Source organism: Aricia agestis, chromosome 10 (assembly GCF_905147365.1).
Source record: "Aricia agestis chromosome 10, ilAriAges1.1, whole genome shotgun sequence".
Taxonomy (NCBI): Eukaryota; Metazoa; Arthropoda; class Insecta; order Lepidoptera; family Lycaenidae; genus Aricia; species Aricia agestis.
Window position 1 is genome coordinate 12,197,319 of NC_056415.1, and position 26,077 is coordinate 12,223,395.

At 34.8% G+C, this 26,077-nt stretch overlaps 1 protein-coding gene across 1 annotated transcript; it reads right to left on the minus strand.

Moving 5' to 3' along the window:
• Positions 1-647: 647 nt before the first annotated feature.
• LOC121731124 (protein lethal(3)malignant blood neoplasm 1-like) lies at positions 648-26,077 on the minus strand. Its single transcript, XM_042120475.1, has 4 exons — positions 26,024-26,077; positions 16,485-16,632; positions 2,272-2,403; positions 648-2,040 (listed from the first exon to the last, which is right to left on the minus strand). Exons 2-4 carry the CDS (start codon positions 16,630-16,632, stop codon positions 683-685), a joined length of 1,638 nt encoding a protein of 545 aa, XP_041976409.1. The 5' UTR covers positions 26,024-26,077; the 3' UTR covers positions 648-682.

The window sequence follows — 26,077 nt, forward strand, 5'->3', positions numbered from 1 at the left end:
CAGTCTAATAAACCAATGTATTAAACCAAATGTACATCTCGTTAAAATGTTTGTGAAAGTTTTATTAATTAAATATCTAATTAGTGAGTTTAATAATTTCAGACAGGGTGTAAGAAAAGAAAGTGATAATACTTAAGAGTTAAGAGTGTGAATGTATCCCTTGTATAGTGTTCACTGTGAAAATAGCATCGCTGAAAGAGCAATATTTTTATGTGATTAGTATGGGCAAGCGCTCGAGTGTATTGAATTTTCTCATACAAAAGTAAAAATAGTTACACTTTCAGCGTTGCTACTTCCACGGTGAACTCTATACACGAGACTCATACATATCCTAAACTAAATTATCACTTTGTTTTGTTACATCCTGTATCTACCACCTAGAAGAAGAACAGCCTTAAATTCCTTACAATTTAAGGCTGCTCTTGTCCCAAAGATAAAGTTACTAAATATTTATTCAAAATAATAAAAATACTATTATCAAAACTATAATTTTAGCGTCAAATTAGTTACAAAAACTTTATAATTCAAGCAAATAGATTATGCATAAATATGATTTTTCTTACGTAACTACGAAGCATAACTAATTACTAAGTTTCCCTACGAGTATATACTTTAACTTATAAAATATTATATTTTGCAATAGTTATAATAACAACTTACTTTAATAGCAACTTATATAAGACTACCGTTGTTTGGAGCCAACGGGAAAATAAAGCCATTTGAACTCGTATCCTCTAAGGCCGTACTTTTCATCCTTCTCCGTCTCTGGTTTCGGGACATCTTCGGAGAGTAAATCCAGTACTTCCTGTGTAATTTTAGGTCGGAATCCGTTCTCGTCGGCAACATAGTCTATTCTTGTCCTCACACCGTTTCTTCCTGTCACAAAGTAGTAGCCTTGCTTGGCACCACTGGTGTAACCCTCTTCGTAATGACCATGGAATGCTAATGTGTAGTTGAAGGTATACAAGAGGTTCTCCATGTCACCCTTCGTGAGACCTTTAGGTAGGCCATCTTTCTCACCCGGCTTCTTGTAGTAGACGTCTGTGTTCTTGTCGACTATCTGCATTTGTGCTGATATAAGAACAGGTTTCTCGGGCTTTTCAGGATTAGTACCAAAATTGCCGCTCTCATTTTCATCCCCTGAATCCGATCCGAATCTATTCAGTACCTTAGGATTCCTATCTCCTGCGTTATTTTGATTATATACTGATCCTGAATTACCCACTGCATTTTGAGGATAGTTTTGGTTGTAGTTATTATTTTCAGGGCTTACCGAATTAGGACTAGGTCCATTACCAAACTGCTGCCTTGAACTATCATCAGCTGAAGGTTGGCTAGGATTGTATTGCTGAGGATTGAATCCTTGGGATGGTTGTGATAAGCTTGATCCTTCTGAACTCACAGTACCCGAAGGCTGATTTGGATTATATTGCTGTGAATTGCTTTCTTGAGACGGTTGTGCGAAACCTGAACCTATTGAATTTTGATTATTATTTTGATAAGGGCTAGGCGGGTTTTGTTGATTGAATCCTGATGAATCAGCAGGACTTTGTGAATTAGTATCGAGTGGTAGTTGTAAATTATTAGGTATCCAATTGACTCCATCTGAGAGGTTCGGTGAATTAGGACCATATACGTTATTCGTTTGAGGTCCTACTGCTCCAGCATTAGAATTGCTATTCAGTCCAGTATTAGAATTAACGTTGGATGTTCCTTGGTAATTGTTTGGTCCGAAGTTGTTCGTACCAGGTGAACCGAAGCCTCTGTTATTTGACGTCACGGCACTAGGGTTTACTTCGGGATATATCGGTTTAGCTGTTGTAGTGGTGGGCAAACGGCAATGTGAGCACGCCCTTGCAGGTTCCAAAAGCGGACTTATAGGTTTCTTAGTTTGCTGAGGTGGGGGAGTAATCTGGATGGGCTGGTTGTATGAAGCTGTGTTTTGTGCAGGTACAGCTAGAGTTTTAGCGGCAGGCGATTGCGCGGTTAAGGACAGGGCATGACCAGTTCTCGTGTCTTTAGCATTCGCTGCTGTTGGATCTGAAAAAAATATGATTTAAAATTGTTACTGTGCAAGATTACATAACCAGTTTGTGATTATTATTATACGCACACTACATTGATAAGACTATATCACCAAATGCGCGCTAGATAAAAAAGTTAAGACCTAGATAAAAAAGTTATGATAATACTGAAATCCTTCGATTGAGCAAAGTTTTTGTAAGCACGGAGTAATAAATTATTAAGGAGGAATTTTAAAAATTAACTTACAAGGTTTCACGCGGATATTTTTCATCGATATAATCTTGAAGTTTCCATTTTCGTCTGTAGCATACACTGTAACGTGGTACACTCCATCCGCCGTGATGAAGCCAAATTCACCCATGATAATGCCGTTCTCATCTGAAAATTAAAAAAAAAGTGTTCACTAATGCAAAACAAGTTTTATTTTTATTAAAAATCTTTATTGTAATTGATAAGATAAAATATAGCCGGAATATTCAGAATCTACTAGGTAGGTAAGGTTGGGTTGCACCAACTAACTTTAACAATAACTGTAACTATAACTACAGTGCAAAATGTCAAATCTTTGGTTAAAGTTAAATATGGCGTCCTTACCTCCGCTTATACGTGACTTTCTCCGGTTAAATTTAAGGTTAAAGTTAAAGCTAAAGGACTCCATATTTAACTATAAAAATAACTTTAACTTTAACCACGCCTCTGGTGCAACCCAACCTAAATGTGTCGGTCAAACATGCGTATACAATATTTTGAACGTACTCGTAGATAGTATTTTTCGTACTAGAATATACTTAAAATACAATCTACGTTCGAAATATTTTAATGTCCGAAATTACTTAACGCCGATCGGTAGTTATCCTTATTAAGAGTTAATAAAAATGTTATTACACTATTATATGTGATCGAGGTAGACCTCCAAACGCCGTTGTAGACAAGACGGCGACAAAATTTTATTAACTTAAACCACAGAATAGATAATAGTACAAGTACTTAAACGAATAAACGCGGGACCCTATAATTGACTTCGACGTCTGTCCGTCTGTTTGTCCGTCTGTATACCGGTAGTAACTCAAAAAACCCTTCGTTGGAGAAAATACCTATATATAAAAAATATCTTTAAAAAAATTATTACGGTAAGTATGTTTATAAAATAAAGATTATTTCTGGCAAGATTATTTCACTTTCTATGTTTTTAGTTTAGATTAGCTTTTCAGCTCAAATTAAAAAAAAAATATGTACAAAACAAAATATAGTAAATAGTTCTAATAATTATTGTAATACGCTGTTGGTATTAAAGTTTTGCTATGCGCGCGCACTTAATAATGTGTTTAATTTGCATATCTTATTATATGTATATAATACAGTCGCTGAAATATTTTAGTACAGACGTTTGGATACATTAACTAACACCAGCTCTAGATGGGAATTTGAATTTTAGGTAAGTTGATTCTCTTATACTTTTTTATCATTTAGGAAAGTTAATGAAACTAAAGTTGTTATTTATAAACAAAAATATAAGCAATAAGAAATTCGTTGGTAAGATGTAAAATTTAGGCTAGAATGTATTGAAATGTAAAAAAAATTAATTAAAATTTGCAAAACTCTACGAAAAAATATAATTAGCTAAACACAAACTGTAATTTTAAAAAATCATTTTTTTTTTCCCATTAATTTTGTTTCAGGCAATGTTTTTACTACTAGTGACTAGTTTGTTAGTGGTAGTAGTAGTGTATATCTACAGCAGATGGAAGTCAGCATCACGGTATTGGGCTGATCGTGGTGTGCCACACGAAAAGCCAAACCCTCTCGTCGGCAGCTTAACATTTATGCTGCATGAAAATGCGGTAAGTTGGGTTACGTTATGCCATTGTTTTTCCCTAACTTCCTTCCTTATCGCTTACAAATATTATAGTAAGCAAAAATACTGCTTAAAGTATTTAAACAAATCAAGGAAAGGAGTATGGGCATGGATGGTATCTCTTCAATTGAAATTGTGCCATTAAGTTAATACATTGAAAATTCCTGTTTTTATTTTAGATTGAATTTGTAATTATTAATACAGTTTAAACTCTCCGGAATAAAAATGATCAAGAATCAATATTCTTCATTGATTTTTTATATTATAACTGCAAATGGCTGAAAGTAATACGAAAAGTGTTGCCATTTTTTAATTTTAAATCGATTACCAATCGACTTTAAACATATTGTTATAATATTTTCTACGTCTAAAGATAATTTTTATTCTAAACCGTATTGTATATATTTTAATACTGTTTTCAATTAAAGCCGAAATTAAACTATTGAATGCGAAATATTGTAGAAGTACTTCGTCGTCTGAAGTCAAACCAGAATTTAAGTAGTATAATATTATCCATTTTATGCAGTATTAAAATAAAAAATAAAAATGAAGATTTTTCATTAATAGTCGGGCACACATAATATAGCGAGCAGCTCCGCGAGGCATTTTCCGCTATATAGACGTCCCGCGGCCGTGTAAGCACGTGTGCTGCTGCAGGCGGAGTGACCGAGTCACCGAGCGAGTGTATCAAGTACCGACTACCTCAGACACGGTGACCCAGCCATAGACCCGGCCGCTCGGAATCTCACCGGCCGAAAAAAAGCAACGCAATTAAACTAGAACACTGAAGTCTGGGGCCTGATTCTCATGCCTCGAATATCGGTGCGATTGCCAGTCTGTCCCGCTCGATCGCGCGCGCCTGTGTGAATGAGTCAGCGCGAGACTCGAAACGAGATTCGAGGTACGAGAATTGTCACATGTGACACTGACATTTGACTCAAACAGTTGTAGTATTTCCGATTTTCTGCTCTTTGTTACATAGGTCCAGACTCTTGAGTTCTGTTTTCAATGCTCTGAATCTGTATGGACTAATAAACTGTTAAATTCTGCTTGAGTACGCCAAATGTTTTTAATTCATTTAATTAATATTCACCACTCGATAATATCGATTGAACAATATTACATTTTAACATCTGGCAACACCGACACGGCGATATGTCTCAAACGTCATCGCGGTTCCTTAGTTACGCACGTTAGTTTGAATTTTCGGATTGTACCTACCGCGACCGTGTGAATATTTCTCGTGTGGTTTGATACAATCAGTAGAAATAAACAAAGTGATAGTGAGATAGAGACTCTATTAATTTAGAATAAGAGACTCCATTAGTTAAGAGAAAGTGACTCCTCTGATCTTCATTGAAGAGACTCAACAGTGAGCAGAAACATGGAAAACTTACGGTGTGTTAATTGTTCACTTCGACTGCGGCATATTAGTCGACGGTCATTGGGAGAAGTTATTTCCTATTTCCTTAGATATTTCCTTTTTCACATGTTAAAACATAGATACTTAGTAAAAAAAGTTTTAATTAGTTTTTATCATATATTTTAAGCTTTATAGGCTCAAATACGAGGCGCAACGTTACTTAACTCGTATTTTTAAATTGAAATTGCCGTAAACTCCGGAGAGTTATAAGAATCGTAGTTGATGTATTAGAAAGAGCTATAATCAAGCTATTATTTAAGCTAAAATAGCTAATGGCACAAAAATATTTTTAGCGATACTAAGTTCCATAGACACTTGCCCATTCGCCTTTCAAATTTAGTGTATGGTTTAAGATCCCATCGACCTTCACCGAGCTATTACATTTGATACACAATTTATATAATATGCCAGTTCGCTGTGCTACTTCTAGAAGTATGCAAAATTTGATCATCCTTTTTACCCTTAATTTATAAAAAATTAAACGGTTTACTTTTATATCTAATTTATTAACTTGTAGAAGCTCTATATATGATTAATATCTATCAATCGCTGCCAATTTATTAAAAAGCCTAATCGTCTCCAGGGTATGTTCTTCCGAAAGATGTATGGAAAATACATCGCGACGCGCGCCCCGTACAACGGTATCTGGTACTTCTGGAAGCCGGTGCTGGTGGTGAACTGCCCTGACATCGCAAGGAACATCCTCGTCAAGGACTCCAAGAACTTCCGCAACAGACACATCAACTCCGGCACCAGTGATCCAGTGGGAAGCTTGACTATATTCACCTTGAAGGTAACTAATTCTTAGCTAAAGCGGATATGTAGATTCACTAGGTTCTCTTCGTTTATTTTTGTATTTCAGTGAGACGTGTAACCGACACGACTAACGCTACATAAATACAGTGTGTAACAAAATAAGTGAGCGTCACGAGTTTCCCCATACAAAAGTAAAAAAAAATGTTGGTCTTTTAGCGCTGATGCTTTCACAGTGAACTCTCTACGAGGAACACGTACACACCCTAAAGTATTATCATTTATTTTTGTTACACCCTGTATAGACATTATAGACATACAGAACGGGCGCTAATATATCTATCACTGAAGTCCACAGCAGTGGATCAGCAAATAGTGCAATGCTAGCAACTCCAGAATGTGCGCAACATGTTTCCACACTGAGTGTGGACCCACAGCAACCCAGCGCCCGCTATATTAAAGTAGTCGTCACCTTCTCCAATATCATTAGAATTTAGCACTAAATTATAGCTCTGCTAGAACTTATTTCTTTATGTCTTGTTTTTAATTAACTTTTACTAAATAAATAAGATGTTTTTAATTAACGGTTTTCCACAGAATTTTCATGATTCGACTTAATTTTCCATTCTTAGGGTAAATATACCCAAAGGGTAAAAATGGGACTCTATTACTAAGACTTCGTTGTCTGTCCGTCTGTCCGTCTGTCTGTCTGTCTCCAGGCGTAACTCAAGAACGGTAATAGCTAGAGAGTTGAAATTTTCACAGATTATGTAAATCTGTTGCCGCTATAACAACAAATACTAAAAACAAACTAAAGTTAATATTTAAGGGGGCTCCCATACAACAAACGTGATTTTTTTGGCCTTTTTTGCTCAATATCAATAATGGCAACAGGTAGGCACTTAAAATTTTCACAAAAACCTTAAATATATGCGTACTTTAACAATTAATCGGGCAATTGTATGGGCATTTGTATGGGAATACAAAAAACACAATTTTGGGTCTGATTTTGGTCTATAATGGTACGGAACACTTCGCGCGCGAGTCCGACTCGCACTTGGCCGATTATTTTAAATGTTTGTATTAGCACGATTTTCGTGTGAACACCATTATAATTATTTATTTGTTAACAAACTTTTACACATAATAATTCAAAAAGTAATTAACATAAATAGTAGTAGTCACCTTTAATTATCTTAAAAGACGTATATTGTAACTTAAATAATCTTTAATTGTCTACACAGTTTTAAGAAGTATTTAATAATCCTATTACGTTTTTAAAATATTCATAAATTAAGATGATTATATTCGCTTTATTTTTTCGACATACAATACAATTTGAGTATCTTTAAATATAGCTACTATAACATATACCTACTTTACTTAATTATCAAATTGTAACTTACATCATCTTTAATTGTCTACACAGTTTTAAGAATTCTATAATAATCCTATTACGTTTTTAAAATTAAAAAAAAATTAAGATGATTATATTCGCTTTATTTTTTCGGCATAGAATTAAGAATATAATTTGAGTATCTTTAAATATAGCTACTATGTACCTACTTAACTGCTCAGTCTGTAATACAATATATTGAGTAAAGTTTTAGTATAATTAAGTATGTAGTTAAGTTATAGTAATTTTTTTTCCATTTTTACGCGGCAAAATCATAATTACATCGTTTTTTTCAGGACCCTCTATGGACCAAAGTCCGGACCCGCCTTACACCTGTATTTACTACGGCAAAATTAAGACAAATACATCCTTATATTCAACTAAAAACTAAGGAGCTGCTACAACGAATCGATTTGGAAAAGGATAATCGATTTAGCTTGCGAGTAAGTATATTGTACGACGATTTTCCTATACACAAGTCCTGACTCCTGACGCGTCAAGGCGACGTATGCGCCTATTCTACCAGGCGTTTGAATAATAACTTTCGTCGTTAGAAAGTCAAATGCATCTATATAAAAGCGTGTGAGTGAAAAACTTTGTATCCCTTTTGACGAAAAATGGGGAAACGTAGGTGAATGAAATTTTGCACAGTTATAGTTTATATGGTGAAAGAGTGCATCGAGCTAATATTATTTTGAAAATATGCTTTTATCATACATTTTTTAACAAATAAAACATTACACACTCTACAACACACACACACTAGGAAAGATGACAGATTTCTGAGTGACAAGCCTATACATACGAATTATACTCTTTTATTTATGGTTGAAGTCTGTTGACAACAAGTTGACAAATTGAAAGTTAGATGTTAGATGTCAAAAATATAATGGATATGACACCTATAAGCAATCCTAATTACTTTATGTCAAATCCCATACATTTTTGACATCTATATTTCTGTTATCGTAACATAAAAGTAGGTATATTCCCAGTATATTCTGGGACAAAACTATCCTTTGTCTTTTTCCGGGCCCAAAAGTATCCAAACAACATATTATTTTATAAAAATCATAATATCATTTATACGTGGGAGAGCCATGCTTCGGCACGAATGGGCCGGCTCGACCGGAGAAATACCACGTTCTCACAGAAAACCGGCGTGAAACAGCGCTTGCGTTGTGTTTCGCCGAATGAGTGAGTTTACCGGAGGCCCAATCCCCTACCCTATTCCCATCCCTACCCTCCCCTTCCCTTCCCATCCCTACCCTCCCCTATTACTCTATTCCCTCTTAAAAGGCCGGCAACGCACCTGCAGCTCTTCTGATGCTGCGAGTGTCCATGGGCGACGGAAGTTGCTTTCCATCAGGTGACCCGTTTGCTCGTTTGCCCCCTTATTTCATAAAAAAAAAATATCAAAATTACACAGACAGACCAGTCATTTATTATATAATATTCAGACACTTGAGCATTACATCGTTTATGCGCAAGTGTCTGAATAGTTCATTTTAATAGGACACGCTAGCGGATTTCACGACTGACGTGATAGGCACATCGGCGTTCGGAGTGACGAGCAACGCCACCCTGACAGGCGATGATCCACTGAGGAGCATCACGAGAGACATAATGCAGTTCAGCATCTACAGAGGAATAACCATGTCCAGCATCTTTTTTTGGCCAGAAATGGTGGGCACTTTCAGGTAAAATATGTTTAGTTGTCCTTTTTAGAGCTTTAATTAGTGTGACATTGTGCTACCTCCCAGTTCCCACTGAAAGCGCGTTAAGCGTCGATTCAGACCGCGACGCGTAGATGCATTTATTTTGTATTGAATTGACAGACTTCAATTGCGTGAGACGTCATGCAAGTCTGTCAATTCAATACTTTGGAAATGCATCTACGAGTCGCGTGACGCGTCGCCCGCTTGTTTAAAGTCGAGGTACTGCACCTTAGTTCTGTCTACTCTGTTAGTTTACCTCCTCACGATGACAAGTAAGGACAACAGCTCGTACTCAGCATTCAACTTCTGTTTTCCATTATTTCGAAATGTAACGTTAGTATTAATCATTGTTTTGCTTTTAGAATTCGTATTATATAATGTATTCAAACTATTTCTATTTCGCATTTTTTTTTACATAAGTAAAATAAGGTGGCAAACGAGCAAACGGGTCACGATGAAAAGCAACTTCCGTCGCCCATGGACACTCGCAACATCAGAAGAGCTGCAGGTGCGTTCCCGGCCTTTTAAGAGAGAATGGGATATAATAGGAAGGGTATGGAAGGGTTAGGAGATTGGGCCTCCGGTAATCTCACTCACTCGGCGAAACACAGCCCAAGCGCTGTTTCACGCCGGTTTTCTATGAGCCCGTGGTATTTCTCCGGTCGAGCCGGCCCATTCGTGCCGAAGCATGGCTCTCCCACGGTTAATAATGTGTATAGTAATTTAATAATGTTGTTATTAGTTACCTTTCTGAAAAGAATTTGCATAACACGAAATAATATTTTGGATTTTAGAAGTATTAACTATCACAATTATAATTTAATTTAATTACAAACATCCTCTCAGAATATTTATTTAATTTAACGAGTTTTTACTTTTTCACGCTTCCACTACTTTAAAACTGTATAATATAATAATTAATTGTATGCTATCGTATATTTTACGAAAATTGTGATCGTTTATTCGTATTTGTGGTTTAATAGATATCGAACTGCATCGAATAAAGGACAAAGCTGTATTTCAATCATGCAATCGGGGTGTTAGTTTCCTTATTATCACCTTTTTTTTTAGGTTTACATTCTTCCCAAAACGAGCGACTGAGTATTTCAAAAAGATTTTCAAAATAATATCTGATCAACGAGAGAAAGACAACACTAGGAAGACTGATTTACTGGATGCTATTCTACAAATAAAGAAGGAAGCTGCATTAGATGGCGAAGGTAATTTCTTACAGTTCTTTTGATTACTAGAAGAATATAGCTAACATCAGAACATTTTTGGTGCTACCCTTGCTACGTAGCGTGTTCCTAGGAGCTTGAATTTCATACTGAAAATTTACTATAAGTGGCACAAATACAAAAAATGTAACTTTATTTTTCTACAAAAAACAATATAAGTATTATAAAACTTAGTACTAAACGTTACTTCGTCAGGTTGACATTTAAGCTCGACTAAATTACATGATAGATCTAAACTGTATACAAATTAACTGCAAAACATAATAAGTATATTAAAGTTTGTTTATTGTGAAACATCCAGATTAGATTAGATCCTTATCTAATCTAATCCAGATTTTTCACAATAAACAAAATTTAAGATACAAATTATTAGTGAGGGAGCCCTAGAACACATTTTTTTTTTATTACTAACAAGCAAATTTTTTGTGAGTAGCTTCATTTTGATAAGACAAACAGCTTTTTTATCTGCGAAAAATCTTGAAAGTGGTAGGTAGCTATCAGAGATAGAAAGGATTTCATACTTTGATTTAATGGTCCTAAAATATGGATTGTTTGACAATGTTACTCCTAAATTATTTATCCAAACATACAAAAAAATCAGCTGGTTAGTTTTCTGTTTTAGGGTACAGTAGTCAACCAAGTTTTGTTGATTACAGAACCCTAAAACGGAAACCTAACCAGCAGATTTTTTGTATATTTGTAGTATGAAATCCTATCTATCTCTATTAGCTACCACTTTCACGATTTTTCGCATACAAAAAATTTGTTTGTCTTATGAAAATGAAGCTCCTCACAAAAATTAGCTTGTTAGTAATTTAAAAAAAATGTGTTCTAGGGCTCCCTGACTATATATGTGTTGTAGTTAATTTCAAGTATCTAAGGCCTTGACCGTGGCCGTTTAGCTTATATCTATTAATCAAATATTTTTAGGATCCTAGAAATTAACGTGTAGTTTCCGAAATCAAATTCTCCTCTCTACCTATCAGAGCTTTGATCCTTTTCGAAAATATTTCAGACTATTCAGACGATCTGCTTATCGCCCAAAGTCTTATATTTCTTCAAGGAGGCTTCGACACTACTGCTGTAACGCTTACATTTTTAATTCTCGAATTAGCGTTTCAGCCTTTGATGCAGGTAACTTTTTAATTCTTTTAAATAGGAGGAGGTTACATAATATTTGGTTGTAATACCTATTACCTATGTATTATTTTTATGTTGATGCATACCGAATTTCATAAAAAAGACTGTTTATTTAATTACTAGATGTCCCGCGCGGCTTCGCCCGCGTAAATTAGGAATTTTACAGAAACCGTACATTTTCCCATAAAAAATAGCTATGTATACTCCCTTCACGTGGTCTCCTCTATATATTATGTGCCAAATATTGCTATAAAAATTGCTCTAGTAGTTCGTGAGATAAACCCTTTCTAATATTTCCCCCGATTTTCCCACATTTTCCTGAGTTTCTTCGGTCGTATTAGTCTTAGCTTAGCGTGATAATATATAGCCTATAGCTTTAATCGCCTCGATAAATGAGCTATCTAACACTGAAATAAGTTTTTAAATCGGACATGTACTCTGTAGTTCCTGAGATCAGCGCGTTCAAGCAAACATACTCTTCAGGTTTATAATATTAAGTAGTTTTAAATTATCGCTTGACAAACGAGTCTCGATCTAAAAGACTATGAAAAATACCAATAACAGGGTCATAATAGGCTATGAAATCATGGGACGATGCATGGTATAATATGGTAGTGATGATGATGATGATGATGAATGTAATTTGCATAGTAGCATATGCTTTCCGTTCTTAAAACAACGCCGAAACTCCCAAACTTGTATTTATAAAGAGTCCGGAGTTCTCTCAGCACCTTCCGAACCACGGTATACCAGGTATACCTCGGTGCAAAATCTTACTTGTTGGTAGCATATGCTTAGAATACTTCTCACGAAACCGAAGTCACCACATGTTTCCCTATAAATTTTGAGGAGTTCCATCGATTACTTACGGATCCTTCATCAGATCACCACTTTTATGAATATAATACTAAATTGGGATGATACCCTATATACCAAAAGAAAAATTTTGAAAATCGGTTTACAAACGGCGGAGTAATCGTTGATCATAAAAAAACTCCCCCATTTTGAAAGTCAGTTAAAATTGTAGCCTATGTGTTATTCTGATGCATAAGCTATATTATTGTAAAGTTTCATTAAAATCCGTTCAGTAGTTTTTGCGTAAAAGAGTAACAAACATCCATACATCCATACATCCAAACAAACTTTCGCCTTTATAATATTAGTAGGATATTAGTAGGAAGTAGGATAGGATATTATTTATAAAAATGTGTTAATTTATATGGTTTATAATTTATATTATTATAATATTAAAATTTCAGGAAAAGTTGCATGCGGAACTTTTAGAAGTAAAAAAAAAGAGTGACACTGAATTGGTAAATCCAGATATTTTAGAAGGTTTACCGTACCTAAACTGCACTCTAAAAGGTTGTTATGATAGTTATTTTCTCTATTTTTCTTACCCGTTAAATATTTTAAGAGCATAATAGCTGTACTAGCTAATACTTATTTATTTGTAAACTATAGAATATAAATGATAATATTATTGCTGACGTAAGTGAGCTTTTATACGTGGGAGAGCTATGCATCGGCACGAATGGGCCGGCTCGACCGGAGAAATACCACGTTCTCACAGAAAAATAAAGAGTGAGTGAGTTTACCGGAGGCCCAATCCCCTACCCTAATCCCTTCCCTACCCTCCCCTATTCCCTTCCCTTCCCATCCCTACCCTCCCCTATTACCCTATTCCCTCTTAAAAGGCCGGCAACGCACCTGCAGCTTTTCTGATGCTGCGAGTGTCCATGGGCGACGGAAGTTGCTTTCCATCAGGTGACCCGTTTGCTCGTTTGCCCCCTTATTTCATAAAAAAAAAGTTAAGCGAAACTTAAGCTTAAGCTATGCTAGAGTTTTGGGACAGTTTTGGAACAAGTTTTGGGACAAATCAAGGAAAATTCACAAGTCATGCCTAATAAAACTTAGAAGAAGTTACTATTAAATTATTACAGAGACGTTCAGGAAATACCCGCCAATGCCGTGGCTGGACAGGCAGGCGGAACACGACTACGTCATCGATGACAAGTTAACCATCAAGGCCGGGACCCCAGTCGCCGTCAACATCATAGGCATGCACTTTGACCCGGAGTACTTCCCAGACCCCTACAAGTTTGACCCCGAGAGGTTTTTACCGGAAAATGAGAACAATATTAAGCCCTACACGTACCTGCCTTTTGGAGACGGACCTAGAATTTGCATAGGTATGTCATATCAGGCTCATTTCTTATGGATTCCCCGCAAGGCGTCGCATTTATAAATGAGCCATTAAAATTGGGTTGGGAGCCCAACCAGGGTTACCAAGTGCCAACACCTCCGGCAGTAAGTATGTCAATTCGATGGGTACCTATTTTCTTGTTTGGTAAATAAAGTTCTCTTTTGGATGGCCCATTAAAAATGCATCGCCTTGCATCGACGCGTAGCGTCTAATAAATAATTTCTTTGCTATTCAGCCCCAATTTCGTATTATCTTTATAAAGTTTGCGCAAAACTTAACTTTATACTTGTTTGTAGAGTTTATAATTGCATATAATATTGTTATTTCAGGCAAGAGATTGGGTCTTCTAACATTAAGGATCGCGTTGTCAGCTTTAGTACTGAAATATAAATTTGAACCTTACGCGGACACGAAGCCTCCAAATGAAACCGAAATCGAAAGGAAAGGAGTGTTTTACATGCCAGGGGAAAAAATCTTTGTTAAATTTGTACCTAGAGTGTAAATATAATAATTCAATTAAAATGTTACTAATACAAATAAACGTAATAAAATGCAAATAAACGTGTAGCAAAAATAGAACTCCAAACAAAGTTTACATAATGCAGTCATTAATTATATCTTATTATTGTTTTGCTACCTTGGCTACTTTATATCTGGTAATGTGGAATTTTTCCACAATTTTCCACCATTAAGTATTTGTGAGGAACGCTGTATACCTACTATAATTAGTCAAGTAGTTTTCCCATTGCTAGCCGTGAAGAAAATAACTATCCTACTGTTGTATTATGTATAGCAGCCTTTCCCAAAGAGGGCGATAACGCCCCTTCGTGGGCGCTGAAGGTCTAAAAGGGTGTGGGATCCAGAAAAAAATGGGGGCGTTGGTAGAGGCTTGGGGGTGATTTATTTGATCAGGATGCATTTTAAATTGAAACAATGGGGGCGCTAAAATATAATTTGTTCTTCAAGTGGACGGTAGAAAAAATAAGTTTGGGAACCTCTGATGTATAGCGTCGAAACTGGCACCCGTTTCTTATGGCAAACATATTATCATCAAAATCTTAGTTAAATTTTCATAGCGTGCAGTAACATAAACTTATTCTTCCTGCGCTTAGAAGGTTAAAAACCGATGTGGATATAGTGAGCGAATATTTATTGAACGCTTATCATCAATTATTTTTAATCAATGCCAATATTATGTGAGACGTAATCGATTTGGTTGTGCAACTAACAGATGCTTGTTTATTTGTTCTAGCAAGGATTTTGTGATGTAACATCGAGGAAATTAATTCCTAGGCAGTTGACAGACCAACGTCATTTGGTCGAATCATGACAATTCAATGTTAATTGTGATTTGTTGGATGGATTTTACGTAACGCGACCAAACTAAGTAGGTCCCCCATCTGCCTAGGAATCAACTTCTCTGATAGTACCTGCGCCGTTAACGTATTTTATGTTTATAGTTTGACTAGCTGTTGCCCACAACTTCGTCCGCGTTAGCATAGTAGACCACAACCCAAGTATTATTGTACAAAAATATTCAATGTACAGAATTGACCTTCCTGCGATTTTATTATATTTAGATGTTCCGCGCGGCTTCACCCGCGTACTTTAGGTATTTTACGCAACTGTACATATTTCCGCAAAAAAATTGCCTATGTCACTTCGCGTGGTCTATTCTTCATGTTTGCCAAATGACATAAACATTGCTCCAGTATTTCTTAAGATAATAAGCAATTTCATATAATTTCCCCCGTTTTTTTCCACATTTTCCTCTATTTCTTCGCTCCTATTAGTCTTAGCGTGATAAAATATAGCATATAGCTTTTCTTGATAAATAAGCTATCGAACAATGAAATAATTTTTCAAATCGGACCAGTAGTTCCTGAGATTAGCGCGTTCAAATAAGCCCTTTCAAATAATTTCCCCCAGTTTTTTCCACATTTTCCTCTATTTCTTCGCTCTTATTAGGCTTAGCGTGATAAAATATAGCCTATAGCCTTCCTCAATAAATGGGCTATCTAAAACTGAAATAATTTTTAAATCTGACCAGTAGTTCCTGAGATTAGTGCGTTCAAACAAACAAACTCTTCCGCTTTATAATATTAGTATAGATTTTTCCACATTTTCATCTATTTCTTCGCTCTTATTAGTCTTAGCGAGATAAAATATAGCCTATAGCCTTCCTCGATAAATGGGCTATTTAACATTGAAATAATTTTTCAAATCAGACCAGTAGTTCCTGAGATTAGCGCGTTCAAACAAACAAACAAACAAACTCTTCTGCTTTATAATATTAGTATAGATATATGTCATGTCATAGTAACTATTGATGCGGATAATAACAAACTAAACGTAAATTATAATGATTTAAGATGACCTAGTGCTAAATATTTCAAGACGACTAATTTTGTCGATATTGTACGATAAATAATGGCTCATGAACTCATGATAGGCTGACGGGCGACGGCGGACTTACGTAATTTGGTCGGCTTACATCAGTCTATCCAACAGATTACGAAGAACAATAATTAGATATAACCCGACCAAAAGTAGAGTCTCCATCTGCCTTTCCTTGGATAATTTTTCTGATGGTACAAATTAATAATGAAAAGCGCCGTAGAGCTTCGTAGCAGTTTTTTTTTTTATTAAACTGGGAGGTAAACGAGCAAACAGCTGATGACCTGATACCGACTATTTTTTTTAATTAAAAAATATATAGGTCATATATACCTTTCTTCTCATGTCGATGCTGTTCTCCATCGATGCTGAACCCGAACTCATAAGGTCGATTCTCGTCTGTGTATTTACTGGCGCCCTGGGCTTCAAAGCTGCTTGCTATTATCACAGACAGAAGAAAAACATTCTTCCAATACGCCATCTGAAATTTGGGAAGCAATCGTCATGCAATCGTTTGAGAAGCTGTTAAAAATTACGATAATCTGTTAGGTACTAATAAATAAATGTAGACACAAAAAATATGGATTGCAAAATACTTAAATACACAATTAAAAGGATGGAACTGTAGCTGTTATAGTCCTTTCAACATAGGTAACTACATAATCACAGCCAGCATGGCGCCAAAATCTTGCCGGTAGAATCAATGACTTTTTATCATTATCGGCCATGTTACGCTGAAGCTAATTTGGTCATCGTTCATGAATTCCTAATTATTTACGTCATTCCATTGAAGAGCGTTCGTAAGACGCGGATATTTGCAAACAACATACCAATATTATATTTGGTTAGGTATTTGAAGGAATTCTAGAACTCAAATAAATTTTGATACTCTACTCGACAAAATTATATTTGTAGAGTATTTTGATGATTTGACTACGAACAAAAATGATTTCTCTTCTCTACCTTAGAATATGAAATTATCGTATTTATTGTAATATTTTATTAACTTTTTTGGTCAAAGGTGTGCAAGTTTTTACGCCGGCTCTTGGCCGACGTTCAAAAAGAGTATTTTTATATCAACTTTGAATAAAAATATTATATTATAATTCCTAGATGTTGGTCATGTTGGTGGCAATTTTATAGCGCTGAAACATCGCGGGAAAACCGTACATCTCTTCCGAAATCTAAGGCCCGTATAAATAGTCAGTACTTAAGATGCGACCCGGTCTCAAGACGCGATTCGGCTCTGTGATTGGTCCAGATTTTGACAGCCAACCAATCACAAAGCCTGAACCGTGTCTTGAGACCGAGATGCATCTTGAGTACTGATAATTTATACGGGCCCTAGTATGTTATTTCCCGGGACTTGAAGTACCTGCATACCAAATCTTTTTTTGCGTAAAGAAGTAATAGAGTTAGGGAATGCAATCCCGCAAGATAATTTCAATCCCGGTATTTGTGGGATCCCGCAGGGTGAACTTAAATTTTTAAAATAAATCCTTATAATGATACTTGATAGTCCCCGTTATATGCTCAGAAAGTCAAACAAAACAAACTTTGTCGAACACTTTTTTATAAGGGTATATTAATAAAAATAAAAGAGACACTTAATTTTTTTTTTGGAAATGTCTACGTATAATAATAATTAAAAAAACTAAAAAAACACGCTTTTTATTTTCATCTTTTATTAATATTTTTTTCGAAATGTAGGTAAAAATTGAGCTCAAAGATTCCGCTACATGCATATTACATAATATACAGTCCAAACTTATAAAAGTATAATTATTAAAAAAGTAAGGTCCACTTGCGCAGATCCAGGTTAAAGTTAATACCGGGTTAAATAGTGTGATTGTCTCTTACATTTTTCATATATTTTACGAAAGAGATAACGTTTAGTCTGGGGTTAACTTTAACCCAGATCTGCGTAAGTGGGCCTAAAGGTATTAATTGTGTCGTCGACTGCCAAACAGCTCTTGATATTCAACACAAGGTAGCCAGCAGCTGAACAAGTTAGCGCAGGTTCCACGCTGGTTGGTACAATAATTGTCATTTAAAGTGAATTGTAGGTAAACTGTTTAGTGGGCTACTTGTAGCCAGTTCACGCACCTCCGCCTGCAGAGTTACACGTATGAATCACGCTTTTTTGTAATCCCGCCAGTCCCGCGGGATCCCGCAAAATTTTTAACAGGGATTTGTCCCGCAAAATGCATGCGGGATCCCGGTATTTCAGGATCCCGGTATCCCGGTATCGCATTCCCTAAATAGAGTATCTAATAGACATGCTTGCGCATTTGTAGTATTATTTTCATTTTATTTTATTTCATTTCACTGTGCCTGAGGGATGGTTAATCTTACTCAAATTATATGTTATTATCAATACTACATTAGTATTGATAATAACATATAATCGCCTTTAGGCGAAAGTTTGTTTGGATGTGTGGTTGTATGGATGTATGGATGTTTGGATGTTTGTTACTCTTTCACGCAAAAACTACTGAACGGATTTTGATTTTTGATGAATCTTTACAATATCATAGCTTATACATCGGAATAACACATAGGCTACAATTTTTACCGACTTTCAAAATGGAGGAGGTGTTATGTTCGTTTTCTTATATTCAACGATTACTCCGCCGTTTGTTAACTGATTTTCAAAATTTTTCTTTTGGTATAATAAGGTAATATCCGAATTTGGTATTGTATTCACAAAAGTGACGATCTGATGAAGAATCCATAAGTAATCGAGGGAACTCCTCAAAATTTATAGGGAAACATGTGGTGACTTCGGTTTCGTGAGAAGTATTCTAAGCATATGCTACCAACAAGTAAGATTTTGCACCGAGGTATACCTGGTATACCGTGGTTCGGAAGGTGCTGAGAGAACTCCTGATTCTTTATAGATACAAGTTTGGGAGTTTCGGCGTTGTTTTAAGAACGGAAAGCATATGCTACTATGCAAATTACATTCATCATCATCATCATCATCATCACTACCATATTATACCATGCATCGTCCCATGGTTATGACTTATGAGCCTATAATGACCCTGTTATTGGTACTTTTCATAGTCTTTTAGATCGAGACTCGAGTAATTTGTCAAGCTATAATTTAAAAAAATCTATAAGTCCCTACCTAATATTATAAACCTGAAGAGTAAGTATGTTTGCTTGAACGCGTTAATCTCAAGAACTACCGGTCTGATTTAAAAACTTATTTCAGTGTTAGATAGCTCATTTATCGAGTAAGGCTATATATTATCACGCTAAGACTAATACGACCGAAGAAACTCAGGAAAATGTGGGAAAAACGGGGAAACATTGGAAATTCCGAACTACTGGAGCAATTTTTATGGCAATATTTGGCACAGATATAGGGTAGACCAAGTGAAGGGAGTAGGGACATAAGCTATTTTTTATGGGAAAATGTACGGTTTCCGTAAAATTCCTAATTTACGCGGGCGAAGCCGCGCGGGACATCTAGTAATATTATAAAAATAGTCAAGAAAGTACACAAAGTCAGCCAGCTTATTATTAAGAAAAAGAAAAACAAAGATACTTAAATTTCAAAAATCAAATTCTGAAGCCGATAAAGAATTAGAAAATAAGATAAGTCCTATAAAATGCGTGTCTTCTACCACTTTCTTAGGGTTCAATATTGACAAAAATCTTAATTGGAAAGAACATATTGACAATATTTGTAATAGATTAAATAGGTTCGTATTTGCACTAAAAAGAATACAAAATATAGTATCTAAAGAAACAGCCTTATTATCTTATCACGGCTACGTCTCATCTGTCTTAAGATATGGTCTGATATTATGGGGAAACTCAGTAGAAGTGGATAGAGCATTCATCATCCAAAAGAAATGCATTAGAGCTATAGCGGGAGTAAGAAACCTAACGCCCTCTAAACCGCTCTTTAAAAAATTTAAAATTCTACCTTTAGCCAGCCTATACATATTAGAAGCGTGTTTATTTGTTAAAAAATATGATTATTTTTTCGAAAAAAAACCAATAACCGAATCAAAAACAAACTTAACATACCCACACAAAAGTCGTCTTTAAACAGCAAAAATGCATATTGTATGACAGTAAAAATATATAATAATCTTCCCGATAAAATTAAAAAGGACCACGCTACCTTTGATAAATTTAAGAAAGATCTTTCTGAGTGGTTGTTAGAGAAATGCTTCTACACAGTACAAGAATATTTTAATGATAAAATAGTCGCAAATAGGTTTAAATGACATTTTATTTAAATTGTTTTTTTTACTCTCTGACATTAAATGTATTATTCTATTAAATTATTATTTTTTACTCTCTGACATTAGGTATTATTCTAGTTAATTATTTTTATATTATTTATGACCAAACAATAGAATTTTTATTTTTCTAAAACATTGTATTTTATTGAATTAAATTGACAACTGACATTGTAAATTTAGATTATTGTTATTTTGACATGAATTCATTGAAATGTAATTATTATTGTATGACATGATTGATGATTGTAATATGTTAATGTCTTAATGTTTATAGGTAATTTTTTTCTCTTTTAAAATTTGAATTTTAAAGTTATGATGAATTTAGTTAAAATTATTGAATTAACGATAACAATGTTTTTGGCTTTAAGTTGACAATATTGGTAATAATTATATTAATGTACTTTGTTATTAGTAATTTAGTGTGACATAAGTGATAACCACATGACAATATTTCCACGCCCATGAGGTAGAAATTGTGATCAAATATAAATTGTAAGACCTTTGTACCAATTTCTTGGAAATAAATAAATTGAATTGAATTGAAAAAATAAGAAATGTAAGGTAGATAGTAGTTTGGTCACAAAACTACTCACGTAACATTTTCTATTTGGTTCATCAAAAAATGATGTTCGAAATATGAATATTAAAAGCAATTTGTATTCAAGGTCGCATTCGATTGTTGTAAAATAATAGCCAATTTCAAACATAGTGGATATTGGTTTTAAAATGATATAACTTTTATCTCTAAGCACCGAAAATCAAATAGACGTCATAAGTTTATGTTTGTTGTCGTAATTAAATATCTTTGATTGAAAAATTTGCATACTGACGAACATTATTGCCAATTTATCCTGTTCGTTATAGCGATTACTATGGATCCGCTTTGGTTAGGTTAGTTATCGTCTTTTTGACGTTTTATGTAGGGTGTGTTTCAATTTCAGTATGATGTTTGCTGGACAAAAAGACATAACGATATTTTATCGGATGTAAAGGTAAATCCATACTAATATTATAAATGCGAAAGTGTGTCTGTTTATCTATAATTTATCTGTTACCTCTTAACGTCCGAATCGCAGAAGCGATTTTGCTGAAGTTTGATAATATTATGGAAATACTTTGAGTCCCGGGACAGGATATCCAGGGATACTTATGGCCTGTTTCACCGCTTCCTGATATGGTGCCCGATAGGGTTATTTGACAGATTTTCCATACTCCATCTGTCAAATTAAGTGATAGATAGCCTTATCAGGAAGCGGTGAAACAGGCCCTTAGTCTTTTTATCCCAAAAAAAATTACGGTTCCCGTGTGATATTAAACGTATTTTGATGCAACGGAATTGCGGCCTGCGGGCGTCTATACACTTAATATACAAGTAGCCCAGGGGTTGTTACGTAAAAGTCGGAGCAGAGGGCGCTATTACCACATACAGTGAATAATCCGACCAAAATCCGGCATGTTGCACAGTATTATTAGAATATTGACAGAATCATTGTCAAACGTCGAACAAAACTTTTTGTTTACTAAGGTTCACTCGGCGTAACTGGGCGGTAGCGGTCATTGACTCCCTGTCAAAAACTTGTCATTTTCTATATAAACCGCGATTAAAAATAAGGTGTCAGATGTTGTCAATCGCGGCATTGTATAGAAAATGACAAGTTTTTGACAGGAAGTCAATGACCGCTACCGCCAAGTTACGCCGAGTGAACCTTAATAACCGTATGTTAGACGTGCTGCATTAGGAAATACAAAAAATTGCTAAAAATGGGTTTAATATTCACTTTTTATTCTACATTTAAATATACATTATACATACATCGAATTTATATTTCCTGCCGCGTTTTTTGCAAAGCTTTTGAGTTTTATTTAATAGGCGTAAGATATAAAGCTATTTATAGAGCTACTAAGACAATATCGAATTTTTAATCAAACATTGTAAAATACGACGCCATTAAACTAAACGAATAAGGCAAAAAAATAAAGAGTTAATAATTGTGCGACAATATAAAACATACAAATGCGGAAAATAGATGTACATCATTGATAATATTAATTAAATTTATTATATTCTGCATAAATAATAAATAATATATATTTTTTAATTCAGAATAAATTTGAAACAAATGTTCTCAGAAAGTATACATGGTGCCTACCACCGGTTCGGGAACTAAGTACTAACCCGGCGAGAAGAACCGATGTAAGAAACTCGCACGGGGCACCTAGTATTACCATAAAAGTGGAAAGTAACAATAATAGTAGTAATTACATTAGGTATGTAAAAATTGGTACATTTATAAAAAAGCAGATGGTTTGTCAGCTTATTACAATACATAATTATTATTAATTGTGAGTCATATTATATTAATGTAGAAGTAGCCTTGCAAGCAGCCATCCTGCTCCCAAGATGTGCCTAATAGGCTTTGGCACACAAACGCTCTTTGACTACTTTTTAAATTTATTAATGGAAATATTTTGAACGTTTTCTGGGATTTTATTGTAAAGGCGTATGTATACATTGACCTTTAAAAGATTTACTGACTTTACTAAGTCTGATCACCGGCAAATCTAGCTTATGCTTATTTCTGGTATTTTAGCTTTAAATTTACTTATATTTTTCTAACATACTTATTATTACATTATCCAAAATGTATTGAGAAGCAACAGTTAGAATACCAATTTCTTTAAATTGATCTCTCAGAGATTCAAAAGAAGACATTTTATAGATAGGACGTATAGCTCGCTTCTGCAGCACAAAATATATTGTATTAATGTCGGCAGCGTTACCCCATAAAAGGATTCCATTTGACATTCTACTATGAAAATAACTAAAATATACTAATCGTGCCGTGTCTTCGTTAGATATTCTCTAATTTTTCTGACTGCATATGCTGCAAAACTGAACCTACCTGCAAGATTAGCAATATGAGGACCCCACTGTAATTTACTATCAAGTGTAATACCAAAGAATACAGTGGTGTCTACTAAATTCATCTTCTCATCATTTAATAGTACATCGGTTTGGGTTTGCCTAACATTGGGCAAAGTTAACTTTATACATTTTGTTTTACTAGAATTTAAAAGTAAGTTATTAACGTTAAACCAATATACTATTTTTGAGAGAGCACTGTTTACCTCGTCGTAGTTTTACTGTTGTCGCTTCACTTTAAAAATAAGTAAAGTGTCATCAGCAAAAAGTACTATCTCATTATCATTATCTTTAACAAGGTAAGGTAAGTCATCATTTATATAGATGGGAAAAAGAAATGGGTCCAAAATAGATCTCTGTGGGACACCTTATTCTATTTTAGTTCCATTGGACCTGTTACCGTTTATCTCAACCTTTTGAGTCCTATTTATAACGTAAGAAGTCAAAAGGCTGAGAGCTGAGTCCTTTATGCCATAGTGGCGCAATTTCCTGATCAATGTAGCATGATCTACATTCTACACAATCGAAGGCTTTGGATCGCAAAGCACACCTAAAGCATCCTGCGACTCCTCCCAAGCTTCAAATATACTACAAAGAAGACCTATACCCGCATCCGTTAAACGTTAACAAAATTAATATTTTGTTTAAGTTAAAACTAACCGCTCACCGCCCACTGAACATGGAAATTGATTCCCAGGACTTATTTTTTATTAATTCAGCAAAAAATATTGTAATGAAAGAATTATTCCTTATACTATTAAGATTAGTATTATTACTTTAGTAATAATACTAATCTTAATACTACTAGCTATTTGACCGAGCTTTGCTCGGTATTCGATAAAAGACGAATAAAATGACATTTTCTAAAGATGATTCCTAGCTAGATCGATTTATCGTCCCCGAAACCCCCAACCCCCTATATACTAAATTTTATGAAAATCGTTGGAGCTGATTCCGATATATTATATATAAAAATAAAGAATGAAGTGTTTGATGGATAATGTATGGGGCTTATGTCAAAATTTTAAACTTATTACATTGAAGTAATTATTATTGTAGAACATAATATTTAAGTGTATTATAACTATTATTGACTAGACGACGCACGCAACTCAGTTGCGCCAGAACTCGTCTATCGCGCCGGAACCGTATATTTCCCCGAGACAAAAAGTATCCTATGTCCTTTCCGGGGTCTCAAAGTATCTCCATGCCGAATTTCAGCAAAATCAGTCAGCGGTTGGGACGAGAAGAGGTAACAGACAGACAGACAGACACACTTTCGCATTTATAATATTATAGTATAGTGTGGACATTGTTATTGTGCTCTCGTAGATACTATTATAGCGCCTAAGAAAGATTGAAAGCAAAACTTCCAGTATTACGAGTATGTATGTATATTGCAGGTATGCCTAGGTAAACTTTATGCCTTATGGTATCAAAAACTGAACTGTTGGTGACTTCTGGATAATAATAATGATAATTAATTATTTGATGCTAAAATGCCTTCACCTCGAGAGACGAAACACTGTAAGTAATAATAATTATAATATCTACTTTTCTCTCTTCCTTGTTAATCATAATTAAAATCTATTCTTTCTGCATCGTAATAATTAGATGCATGTTCTATTATGAAACGGACCTGAAAATGAGCAACTGAATCACCTAATTTCGCAGCATCAGATGCATACTTTTAAATCTTCGGATGTAGAATTTATGCATTCTCGTCGTCCTCAACAACACCAACCCCTTTAGGCTTCTTTCTCGGTGAAAAACAATCATACCATTCTTTATCCACGAAACCTATTCGAAAATCTATTAAGAGGTATTTTTGCTGAAAGCGAGACAAATCTAGAAATACTAAAAATATAACAAATATTATTGTTTATTTTAGCTGTAAATTTTTAAACAGAATAATTATGCAGACCTTGATAGTATCTTAATACTGGGTGCACTTATAAACCATCTGGGTTAAAATGCAGTAAAATGGAACTTGATATACTTAGAGCAGGCATTCTCAAAGTGTACTCCGTCAAGCCCTGGAGCAAAGGTCTTGTAGGACCAGCGATACATACAATATACATTATTTTTAGAAATGTCATCAGACAATGAAAATGTTATTATGATGATAATTATTTTAATTTTTGTCCCGACAACGCCATGGTTTCAAAGTTAAAACTGATGTTCATCTCTTTTCAATTATCCCGGGGGGTTTGTATGGGAGTGATCCTTAATTGAAGTCAGCTATGTCAAATGATTATTATAACACTAACTGCAGTACCTACTCAGAGACATTTAATTATGATTAACCTTCAATTTAATGAAGAGTTTGACAGATAATGTATGAGGCTTATGTCAAAATTAAAAATTAATTATATTTAAGTAATTAATGTTCCATTCTGAGTAACAACTGACAACCAAAAATTCTCAAAAAAATATTAAAACACCATATTCCAAAGCTTAGGCGAATAAGGTTCGACAAAATTAAATAAGCATTAGTATACAGAGCAATATACGATTACACCTACAATACCAACAAAATAAAGAATTAACTTTGGTGACACGCCTACTTATTTTATTTTACACCACTTTTCTCTAATTCAAATGATTTGTCATAATTTTTTAATTACACCACTTCAGTCAAAAACGTTGCCGGCTTACCACGCGTAATAAAAAAAATCACTTACGTTGCCCGCTTACCAGCCGTGGTAAGTGCGGCCTGTTGCGCAAGAGGCGGCACG